General features: G+C 35.6%; 1 protein-coding gene across 5 annotated transcripts in view; it reads right to left on the minus strand.

Moving 5' to 3' along the window:
- Nucleotides 1–2,058: 2,058 nt before the first annotated feature.
- PPM1B (protein phosphatase, Mg2+/Mn2+ dependent 1B) overlaps nt 2,059–12,835 on the minus strand; it is a 68,503-nt gene continuing 57,726 nt past the window's right edge. For 4 of the 5 annotated variants that reach the window (XM_069852652.1, XM_069852651.1, XM_069852650.1 and 1 more), the window contains 2 exons: nt 11,342–11,399; nt 4,732–5,772 (listed from right to left, as the gene is read on the minus strand). In XM_069852652.1, the coding sequence (XP_069708753.1) occupies nt 5,467–5,772; nt 11,342–11,399 (364 nt within the window). In that variant the 3' untranslated portion in view covers nt 4,732–5,466. Of the gene's footprint in view, nt 3,893–4,731; nt 5,773–11,341; nt 11,400–12,835 lie in introns of those variants that run through there. The other variant, XM_069852653.1, reaches the window with a different exon arrangement.

Raw genomic sequence — 12,835 nt, forward strand, 5'->3', positions numbered from 1 at the left:
TGTTGGAGTGAGTCCAGAGAAGGGCCATGAAGATGATCAGAGGGCTGGACCACTTCCCATATGAAGACAAGCTGAGAAAGTTGAGGTTGTTCAGCCTAGAGAAGAAAAGGCTCCAGAGAGACATTATAGCAGCCTTCCAGTACTTAAAGGGAGCCTAGGAAAGCTGAGGAGGGGCTCTATAGCAGGGAGTGCAGGGATTGGATGAGGGGTAACATTTTTAAGATGAAAGAAGGTAAATTAAGATTAGATATTAGGAACTTTTTTACTGTGAAGGTGGTGACAGATAGCCCATCACTGAAGGTGTTCAAAACCCGGTTGGATAGGGCTTTGAGGAACCTGGTCTAGTGGAAGATGGCCCTGCCCGTGGCAGGGGAGTGGAACTGCATGATATTTAAGGTCCCTTCCAACCCAAACAATTCTGTGAATTGACCTCTTACCTATTTTGAGTGTAGACTTTGGCTTTTTTTTTTTTTTTTTAACACCTTCAACTAAATAGCAACATCAGCATCAGATTCACGTAAGGACCATGAAAAGTACAGATATTCAGGCCAAGTCCTGCAAAGGTTTGCATGCAGGCTCAAAGAAGCACAAAAAGACCCGGTCTATTAAGATAAAACTTTCATTGTAGTTAGCCTTTCATACAAGCCTATTGAGAAAGTCAGGATGATACCACTTATATTTGCTTCCATTTCCTTATTCCCTATTCCCTTTAACATGCAAATTAAAATCAATTAAAACAAGTTCTTATTTTGCTCAAGATTACCAGAAAGCAGATTTGAGAAGTGACACAGACTACCTTGTCTCCGTTACAGAACTCATAAAAATGAAGAGAAGAAAAGAATCAAACTGAATTTGACATGTCAGAAAGACTTGAGATGGAAGAGACACTCCCTTCCCAGTGTTCTACAGAAATATATTTATGTTAGTTACCAGGTAGCAACATGATTAAGAGAATGCAATTTTAAAAACAAGTGTTAAAATTGACAGGTTACGATATATAGTAAAATACATCAATAAATTTTAGCAAACATTAAGACTTCTATCAACTAAGAATACAAAATGAAAAAGCACAGTTATTTTTCCAGGCTGTTGAAATCCAAAGCATGTTTTGATTAAACTAAAAAACACGATTTGAGTTCTGATGCTAGAATGGAAAGTAGTGCTAATTTAGAGGACAAAGAAGAGAAAAGAAATTATTCTTCATGTAAATCATCTTGTACCAGTGCAAGCTATGCTCCTTTGCTTTAAAGGGCCTGCATGCGTGCTTCACCTCTATACAATCGAAGTGCACACCCTTTTATTTCAGTAAGACTCTCCACATGCTGTATAAATTCACACATATGTGTTCACAGGATTGCAGCCTATAGAGCACAAGAACTCTTACCAATGGAACAAGGCATAAAAACTGCAGTCCATGAGGAAAGCATGCAGAGGTTATGCTGTACAAACAGATCCAACAAAAAAGTTGAAAAACCGCTTATAGACTGAAAAAAATGTATTGGTTGTTCATAAATACACTCCTTCCTCAGTAACACAAAGTATTCAGGTTACTACGATGCAGTATCAGTAACATGGAAAAGAGTGTATGCATGTGTCCATCCCCTGCCCCTCTAAACAACTTCATTAATAAGTTAAAAAAAAATCAGAAGTATTAATCCAAGAGCACTAATACTAGAGAAATTTTTATCCACAACATTGTACAAAAGTGAAACTTTACAGGTCTAACCTCAGATCTTAAAGAAAGTGCAAGAAATGAGTTGACTAAAAGGTCAAGTTTAATCAGAATTTTTAGACTTTAAACAAATGCACTCCCATAGCTCTTTCCAGCTGAACTTCAGATGGATTCAGCCTCAGAGCTCTACATGTTGTTTGTACTCTTCTGTTTGCCAGAGAAATGCACTTTGAGACTTCTGACTTACTGTGACAAAGAGCCACATTCACTATTGAACAAACCCAAGTCCACCACTAAGAGACACATCACAGATGCTATTTGATTACCTTTTTACATAAAACACACCCTTCTTGATAAATCCTTCTCAAGAAAATATAAACATATCACACTGTTTTAGCAATCCTTTATTGAAGATAACAAGTTGGTTATGTTCACTGTATTGTATGAAACATCACAATATCATACTGGGAAGGTACTATCAGTACAGGGTTGGACCAGAGCGGACAGTCTGAACAATAAACCATTTTGCATTCTTCATTCCCTACCTTTAAACAACCCCCAAAAAAACAGTAAAGGGACAAATACCTGTTAACATCATCATTTAAAACACTTTAACTTACAAGGCTAAAATCTAATGAATAAATAAAATATACTGTGGCAATAATCCTCTCTAGACCAAAAAAAAAGAAAATTAGATACACAGTGAATCAAAATGATTGGGAAAGCTGGCCTTCGGCACCAGTATGAAAGAGCATGTGTTTTTTACAGACTCACCATGGGGATAAAGTTACAGAAAAATACCATGAATTCCATTTCACACAAAACCAGTTGATGACTGTCATTAGCTTAAAACTACACACAAGGGCAATTACATCCTTGCTGAAACACAGTTTAAACAAATAGGAAAATGTTTACAAGGCATCCACAGCATGTAAATCATGTACAGATGGATACATTCATTGTTTCCCCTCCCCAATAGCTTTTATTTTAGATAAATACTTTACTCTTCCCCATTTTCAGCATCTACCGGACTCATTACATGCACAACTCAAAAGAAGTCAGAAAAAAAGTCAAGGTTATTGCAAAAATAGAATTAAACTAAGAATCTTCAAGTACCTTACATGACAGCCACTCTGTACCATGCCCACTGCTTATAAAATGAAAGGTCATTGAACCCATGAAAATATCTCTAATATTTTCTTAATTTAAAATAGATAATTTTAAGTGTATTTATAGTAATCTCAAAGTGATAATTTGAACTTTGAAAATAATGCAAACAATTAAAAATTATACCCATATTACACAAGACTTCTGTCTGTATCTTAAGCTAAAAAAAAAAAATCAAAAAACTATAGAAAACCACATATAGAACAAAAAATAATCACGATTTACATTATAATAAAGGCAAATTTTCAGCATTTTTAAAAAAACTTGCAGCTGTGAGAGATGTCAAAGCAAGTCACTACTAACTAAATTCATCAGTTTGGTTTTAAAAGATTTTTTTCTAGCAACAGTTTAAGGGTGTGTTGTACACATGCGTAAAATTCTTACTGTTTTTAGATGCCTAGAATCTCCACATGTTATTGCCAAATACACTTATCTTCAAGCAAGCAGTAGGCAACATATCACAATTTGGACACCGCAGGGAAACCTAACGGTCTGGTAATACAGGTAAAACTGGAAAATTTAAAAAAAAAAAAAAATACACATCTGATAGCATATTGCCCAATTGAAATTACTTCCAAGCCACAGAGCTGCAAAGCCTTCCAACTCAGTAAAGAGTAATAAGTAATATCTCAATTACTTGTACTCTCTCATGCTTGTGTGTTGCGCATTTCATTTAGTCGTAGTGTATCTTCAGAATACACCTACAATCCCACGCGCCTAAGGTACAAATACCAACCTGCTGAGAGAATCATTCCTTCCTTCCTTTCTTTTTAGGGCCAAAGTTCATTACAGATGTAATCAGTATGCCTGAGGCTGGTAAAAATACTGTAGTACAGGCAATGCTAAGAGTGGCAAGATCAGAAAACACAAAAATGAACAAATGATGGAAAATTCTAATATCTTTCTGCCCATTTCACAAAATGTTGGAAATCCACCAGAATTTTTCCCTTGTATTGAAGAAAATGGATTTAAAAGTTTTTTTCCCCCTTTCAGAATCAAAAGCATTTTAGTAGATTTGTACGGCTACCACGGATCTTCTAGATCTCCAGCACCCTACAGGAAAAGAAGAGGAGAATTATTACTACTCACCAATATAAATTAAAACATTTTGTTGCATTTTGGATTTCAGTGGCATAATTAAGTAGAATACTACTGTAAGACAGATGACATTGCCTTTTTTTTCCCCCCAGACCTGCTCACTTCCACACATAAGTATTCACTGTTCCCTCAAATTCATGAAGGAATTTACTTTCACAAAGCATGAACCCAGTAAACCTATTTTAGCATAAAAACAAATGCCATCCAAAACTGTACCAAATCATAGCTATCAACAGATACTACATCTACAGACTACCAAAACAAAAAAAGTCTATAAAATACTAAGGAACTCAGCTCTTCAGGTATTCTTGGTCCACAAGAAATTCCCACAGGCTCTTTTTCATTAAGGCAGTGAAATTTGTACCTATTTTGAGCAATTATATTTTTTTGTGGAAGTTTTATATCATGAAGTGACTTCTGACACGAATTCCAGATTCAACTTATCAGCAAATTAGTTACCACCACTGTAAATTCCCAGTGCAATTACTGATCCACACAAATGCACATACATATACGTACTGTACACCAAAAGGCAGTGAAAAAAATTTGGCAAACAGGTAGAATAGCAAGCTCATTTATATGGCTGATGTTTAACATGAACCTGAGAAATGTTGTCTAAACACAGAGTTATGATGATTGTGCCAAACGCAAAATTACTCTAATATTTGTAGAAATTAATGAACATCATGATGAGTTAATGTTAGAAGCTATGGGAAGTTTCAAATCATGTCAGAATGACAGCATTTCCAGGGAAGTTTATTACTTGCTTAAAAGAGTCAATATGCATACAGATATTATTCCACAGATATTATTCTTTATTTTGACTTAAACACAAATTTTTAGAACTTGACACTAGGTACTAAATCTAAGTACATTTTTATTTCTGAATATATGTTATGCTACAACCTGGGAAGTAATAATACAGTCATCTAGAAAACAGATATTTATGATGAACAGTGGATACAATCTAACCTGGAAAAAAAACTCAAACACATTTCATGAAGTATAAGTGACAACCTAAAATATAATACCTTTTGTAATTTAGTTGTAATATAAACTATACAGGACTCAAATACAAACATGCAGAATATAATGCTCGGGCAAAAAAAACCCCGAAGAATTTGTATAATTCAATCTATTTTCACAAAAGGTACAATTAAGTTTTGAATTACTTTACAATTAGCAAACTGATACTAGCAAAATTATTATTTAAGAGTGTACTTACAAGAAAACATTTTAAAACTTATTTTTGCATTAGCATGTTTTGGTGTTGTGTCGCAGGATTTAAAACAACCCCTCAAAAACTCAAACGAGAATTTAACAGCTACTACACAACATAAGATGCAATTACTACAATATAACACAGTAGTTGAACTTCTAAGGAAAAAAACAGCTTCGTATAAACAATCTGTACAAATAACTAAAGTAAAAACAAACAGACTTCTATGATAAATTGTGACAACTGTTGAGATATAAACAAAGTAAAATATGCCAAGTGAAACGAAGCATAAGATCTGCCATGTAAAACATTATGTCTGTTTATCACTCATCCCATTCATCCCTGAATCTTCGTTTGAGCTCTGTATTTCAGCAAGGTGATTCCCAGATTCTGTGTGGGTATCTGGTACGGGATCACTGGGTCCAGCATGAGTATCTGAAGTAGATGCTGCGGCTGATTCGGCAGTGAACTCTTCTCCCTGCATGTTAACTAGCCTGTAACTATTCAGCATCTCTTCCAGGAGGTGGCGGTAGTTCCCCCTATGATTAATTCTCATTTGCCTGAGCGCTTCCACCAATTTTCCCTGCGTTCCACTTTCCTCGGCTTCGCCAGGGTCCTTTTTTTAAGATTCAAGACCCCAAAAATCAGTAGGTAAACTAAGATATTTTCTAACGACATTAAAAAAAGAAACAAAAACAGCAAACAATTTTTCTGAGAAAACATCAGCTTTTCTCTATTTAAATAAAAACCACCTTATTAGCAACATACATCTTAGAAAATGATCATTCATATTTGTCTATTTTATATAACAATAATTTAAGAAATTATTCCTATTATAGCAGCATTTTTAATGATTTCAGTTTATTTTCAGTCAGATACTGTCAATATGGTACCTCCTCCCAGTTAACTCCAACTTAGTTCAAATTGTCTCTCAATGAATATAGCTGGTGTTCCCCACAACGATGGTCAGTTCTCAGTGAAAAAACTGAGCAGTTAGGCTTCTTTAGCCATCAGATCAATATTTAACTGAATTTCTGCATAGCCAACAGCAACACAGTCCTGCAGAAAAACTTACTAAAGAGAATAGATAACTAATGCTAGCAGTTTGGTTGAAGCATCACACCAAAACAAACACTCGAAGTGTTTTAGAAAACAATCCCCTCCCCATTAAAAACTGGGGTTTGCATGCATGGTGCTGCCATGAAAGAAAGGTACAGCTATGTATCAGGACCAGGAATGGTGGTGTTTGAACAACAAGCATTGTTAAGGAACAGATGTCTCCTCTGCAAGCCACCTATTTGGCTAGAAGACTTCAGTTGAAAAAATTGGGGTGTTTGCAATTGACTGGCACATCTATTACAGTGCTGAGACTGATGCTAGATAATTTAACTTTCAAGTGCTAAAGGAGTTCTGTTGATTTAACGGAATAGTAAATTTTAAATTATTAATATCTAGCATCTTATCAATCTAGGCAAATGGAACCCTGTCTCTAGAAACTGGCAAAATTTGCAATACAAAATCTCAACTGCCTTTTCCTCATGCTGACCTCATTTTATTATCATCTAGTCCAAAAGCTTCATAAACTACAAGTACTGCAGTCACTCATTTACAAGCTTAATAGCAGCATTAAGAGCATCCTAGTTCAGTAGGATTTTGGATGCTGTAATACTCCTGGAATAGAAGCCCCAAGACTGATTAGAACAGTCTAAGTTAAAAAGGGGACAATTTTACCACAAAAATGAATGTTACTGCATATAATGCTATCCCTCCAAGTTTAATTGGTTCACAGAGACATCCTTCCACTGTGGTTTGCTGTCGTAGTTTGAGATTGTTTGACTCTCATGCGCTAGCATTTTAATATTCAGTTCGCTCCTCAAGAGCTCAGTGAGGAGAAGCAAGTTAAAGGAGGTAGCTTTAGTGTATGAAGTGGGACTAGTTTAATGCCTTCTTGAGCTCTAAGTCATTGAAAACTCAGGACATCAAGATGAGGCTACAGGTGTATCCCATTTTTTAGGTTTTGACCAAAAACTTCTCTATTTACATTGAAGAATAAAAGGAATAAGCAATGACATAGCAGCTCTGAGACTCCTAAGCATTTCAAATCCTAGTAGGAGTCAAAGTAACAGTGCTGTTAGCATTTAATATTCAAACCTCACATTCTGCTTAGCACCTTGTTTGTTGGCAGGCTATTTTGTGCTTTCCTCATCTCCCTCAGTGCCAGCAAACAGTAGGTCATATATACACTACAATGCAGATTGCTCTAATGATGTGTGGCTAGAAAAGGTCCCTGAATTACGATTATTGTGTAAGCTAGCATCTGTCTTCTTTCATGTTCTAATTCAACTTACTGCTACTGACAATAAAAACAATAATAAATTTTTGCTAGCTATATTTACTATGGGCATTCATAATTTTTACACAAGTTCCACTCTTAAATTATGTCTATAAAAAGGACTACTATGTACTAGGGACAGGATTTACCATGTTTAAGAAGTTAAGAACTGTGTCCATTTGCATTCCTAAAATTATCAGTAGCTGCCCTTAATAACAAATTATTTGATTTAGTAAATGCCAGAGTACAGTATAAGTAAAAGCAAGACACAAATGATTGGTTTCAAAAAAGATGCTCAAATGCAGCTTTAAACAAATGCCACTGAAACCATTAAGGCAGCCATTGTAATTTTAAGATTGTTCCTTGTGTTTAAGGATACACATGCAGCCAAGGAGCCTAATTGGATAGTACAAAAAAGACGGCTGAAGAAGTAGAGCCTTTAGAGTAATAATTTATTATGTTAATTAGAGCACCGACATGGTGGTATTGTAACATTACAGGGGTACCAATTATTTAGCTATGAAGAGGTTCTTTTAAATTCCCTTTAAAGATCTGAAAGCCCTAAGCCTCAGATTTCTAAGATTTCACCCCTAAGATTTCTATGATTTCACTTGCACTTGCAAAGGCACAAGCCACCACATATATAGCAGAAGTCCTTCTGCTCAAACACAGGCAAAGCTGCTCTTTGTGTGCCCAATGCAGGGCTCTCTCCAACCATCTTGGATTTACCAAATACTTTCACTCTGTTGAGATACTTAAAAGAAAAAGTACTTACAGCTGCTACACCCTGAAGTTACACTACTGATCTCTGAACATGGCTGTAGTAAGGATTCTTCCACACCCCAGTCTCTACACAACATACCCTCCATTTAGGTTTTTTGTTAAAGATTGTCAGAAAATGCATGTGAAGAACTGGAAGAAGTTACTCTAAAACCACTAGCTTGGAAGACAAAAAAATTCCAAGCACTACACTAACTAAAATCTTTACAGTGATGACTGAAAATGAAACTAATCCAGAAAAAGATACCTCTTTGGTTTTGATTTTTAGACTAAGAACTTACACACAATGCTATTATGATCCAATTCAAAGTAACTCAGGGTAACTACTTTAAATTGTTCAGTGTTAAAAAGTACAGCCTTCAGAAGGAAGTAATTCTCAGTTGCAAAAGTTAATCTGGTTGGTTTAGGTTGTTTTTGTGGGGTTTGGTAATTTTTTTTTTATTTTCTTACCCATGCATTAATATTTTATCAATTAATTATATTATTATTCTGTCAAGGTAAAAAAGTGATTCTAGCCTTACATAAAATGATCAGGTGAAGATGACTGCCACAGGCAGAATTTCCAGTCAGCAACAGCAATTTTCTGCACTACGCCCACACAGTAACAGACAAGTATACGCTGCTAGCTACACAAGGGGAAAGCTTCTCAAGCGCAAGCCAGTGCACCTTTGTGCTCTGCAGACTCAGCGTCTGTGTCTGCAACTCCTATCTTCTAGTATGAAGATCCGCTCTTGCCTCATCCAAGTTTATAACAGGGGCATTATTAGATTTCGGTCTCACATGAAAATGTCACCATTGGGATGATGCACTGTATATTTCCTTCCTACCTTAACTTCGTGTTTAAAAGTGAGATGTATAGCAACATTATCACCGTATGTAGACATTGTGGAGAGTCTGATGTTGAGCAACTGAACAGCTTCCTTCCCCCTTTTACTTTGTCTCACGTTCTAGAGTATTCAGTTCAAAAGACTGAGAGATCACCACACTGATACCTGGAACTGAGTAAGACTACTGAGGAAGTCATGCTTTCATCCCCTCAGAGACGAGGCTGACTAAATTCATCCACTTCAAGGACAGTAAGAACAATTTCTGCTTACTAGAAAAGTATAAGCATGAACTGCATCCTTCACTTGGTGGTGCATACTCCTCTCAAACTGCTCTGGGTCAGAATCACTTAGGATGGAACAAAGAAAAAGTACTGACTGGCAAAAGACATCTTACCACAAGACTTAACTAAAATTTCATCCAGTGAATTTAAACACGTCATTATTGAGATTTGCATTAAATACCAACAGAAGACAAAGTTTACAAACTAGACTGGGGTGTACTGCTCACACTTAATATTAAAGAAACCAAATTAAAAGGACACAAACCAACCATCTAGGGATTCTAATGGCAACAAAGGTCAAAGCTATTAATGGCAAAAAGGGTTAAAGCTATATTATGAGCAACTTGCGTATTTAGTTCAGTTACATAATGTTATTAAATTACAATGAATGATGTTCAAAAATTTCCTGGAAGTAGCCAATACACAAAAGTATGCTTTACTGTGTGTCAGGACTTTCAGCAAGCTTGCATGGCTATCAAAAAGTATATTTAGACTTATAAATGTTGCGCCATAAAAGAAATTATGGCAAATGATACTTCCAGAAAGTTACTGTTAGATAAACTTTTAGAAAAACTCTATGAGATAATCAACGTATGCCATAACCTTCAAATAAACTATCTTCACCAATAACTTTACCCCAGAAGAAGGAGCAATATTACAGCTAAATATGAAAAGTAGCAGCAGGCTCACAGAAGCGTAGAGTTTCCTGAAGGACTAAACAAGCTGAAGAGGAAGATTTTGGCTAGCTTGTTTTGGAGTACTGCTGCACAATCTGTGTTAAGTTATACAACAAACACCCACTCTATCACTTTTAACTACAAAAAGGACAAGTCCTTAAAAAAAAAAAAAAAAACAAACCACCAAAAAACCCCACCACCACAAATTTCTTCTTTATTTGCTACTTTAAGACCCTTTCACCTACACTGCCTTGTACCTTTCTAACTTAAGGTAATAAATTAAATATGGGTAGCCAAGAAAAGATGACTTGAAAAAACCCCAACAATTGTGGCGAGACTGCATATTCACAATCTCAAGGTGCACAGCTGATCATTTTGAAGTATTTGAAATAGAAATTGACATCTCCCCAACACCATTCATTGTAATGACTACCTGAGGACCTTGCAGACATCTCAGAAGATAAAAAAATACGTTGAAGGATTTACTAGAAGATGAATGGTATCTTCACAGATTAGTTCACATAAACTGTACAGGAAATGACATGTGCACAAGCAGGGATGGTTTTTATCAGTTCTTCAGTTTTCCAAAGACTTTTTCAAACAAATTTAACCGCACCTGATATGAACACCAGTTATTACTCTCCATACTAAGAACCATCTAATAATCAGATTTAAAATTACAGTAAGCCTTATTTCAACATACTATTTAAAACTCATCTTATTAGGACAAAAGAATGTAAGCCATTTTAGAAATCACAACTGAAGTAATCTAAAATCCCTTTACACTTTCTTCAAACCACTGTACATGGGATATTTAAAGATAGTATAAACTCTAAAAATAGACAAGATAAGCCTCATCATCTTTTATATTCAGTGTACCAAGGTCTTTCACACTTACAATAAGAAATGTGTTTGTCCCCTCTTCTACTGGGTTTTTGGACAGTAGACATAACAGCTAGTTAAGCACTGAATATGCTGACCGTTATTTCTGAAAATAATGAACTATAATTCAGAAAACCCTGCATTGTTACCTTACAGGTCTGACTGAAAATGCAGCAATTAAAGGTTCAAAAAGTCTTTCAGAATGGAGTGTTGCTTTGCTGTCTTTTTGAGGATGAAGTTCTATATTAGACCCATCCAAAGCAAGGTCAAAGCGAACTGTATACTACAGGACATACTTTGTGTCTATAATACTTTACTAGCAGTGACATATACTTTAGCTTAATGTATGACACTACTCCAACGTTCTCATTAACAAAGAGGTGTAGCAATCAAAATGGGTACTTACCCCCTCATTTTCTCTGTGTGGATTCAGCCTACTATACACAGCTTCAATAATGTTACGCCTAAAAAGAGAAGTTTTTTAAAAAATTAAGCACAATAAAGGATCTCAAAACACTGAGAACATAAAAGGTTTGACTACAGTAATAATTTCAAAGCGTTTAAGATGTTTTGTCTTTAACGTGCCTCTTAAAAAGATGAAGGCTGCTCTCAATGTCTTTACTTACTTTCAATAAGAGGTTTGGGGATATAACAGTAAGTCAAGTTTTGCAAAGACTAATCAAGGCAAAACATTTTCTTACCTTCCCCTTCCCATGCTCTACCCCTTTACATCTTCAGAAGTTCCAGCTGCGCAGTCAGATTTTGCCAAGAGTAACATTTGACTATTTTGCTTAATATAACAAAAGTCCTAAAGTTTGCTGGTTTTCTTGCCTTATTTCTGAATGCAGAACTTGAAGATAGTTGGTTTTTTGCACATTTTTATTACATATACACAGATTGCTACTTGCTTATGAACTTTTGAAGTGAGGTGACCAGAGTACTCAACGTCTGAAATGTGTTGTCTAGTGTCTATTCACACTGTAGAAATTAAAACTCAAAATACCACTAGCTAGATTTTTTTTTCTGGAGGTATCATATAATGCCACCCTTTCCCAGACAGACAAGATAAACACAAAAAGCTTCTAAAAACTAAACACCAAAATATAAATATACTTCTCAGAGGAAAAAGGTTATGTCCCTACATCTTCAAATCATAGTAAGAAATCAGAACTGTTCAGGCATGTATAATATATACATTCAAAGTTATTGACAGCTTCATCTAAGAAGAACTGAACTACATCTACATGAACTAAGACTCTCAAGTCTGGAAGTGGCCAAGATCTATAAAAATTATGTATTACAGAATGCAGATAAGCACTGACAGCTGACTCTTCCAAACAAAGAGCAAAAGGGCATTAAATGAACAGAGCGGCAAATGTCTCAAAAATACATGGTGATGGCTCTTGATGCAACAGAACTTTCTGCCCCAGAATATGGAAGATGCCAGAAGTTTGATGAGGCTCCTTCTGAAAGTATTTAACTTCATGGAAGAGAAATTCTAAATCACTAAGAACATGAACTACTTAAAGATCAGGAAGCACCTTAGCTGTAAGAAACCAAAAGCTGAAATAATAATGATAGGGGAAATATTTTACTTTTTTTTTGTTTTATATTATTCTTCCCTATGCATCTACTTTCAGTTGTCCTCCATACAGATCAGAGCTAGAATGATCCTTGGCTTCATCTAGTATGATGTGGTTCCTAAGTTCACATCATGGAAGCAAAGCGTATTCAAACCAGAAGAGCTTGTTTTTTTTAATGGAATGTTGCAAGTACATTGACTTCTGAGATACAGCAGTAAGTCAGGTAACCTCAATATCTAGGGTCTGACATCAGAATATACTTTCCCAGTCATGATCCAGCATGTAAAACAGTATGTACTGAAATGCTCAGAACTCTG

This window comes from Phaenicophaeus curvirostris, chromosome 2, assembly GCF_032191515.1.
Source record: "Phaenicophaeus curvirostris isolate KB17595 chromosome 2, BPBGC_Pcur_1.0, whole genome shotgun sequence".
NCBI lineage: Eukaryota > Metazoa > Chordata > Aves > Cuculiformes > Cuculidae > Phaenicophaeus > Phaenicophaeus curvirostris.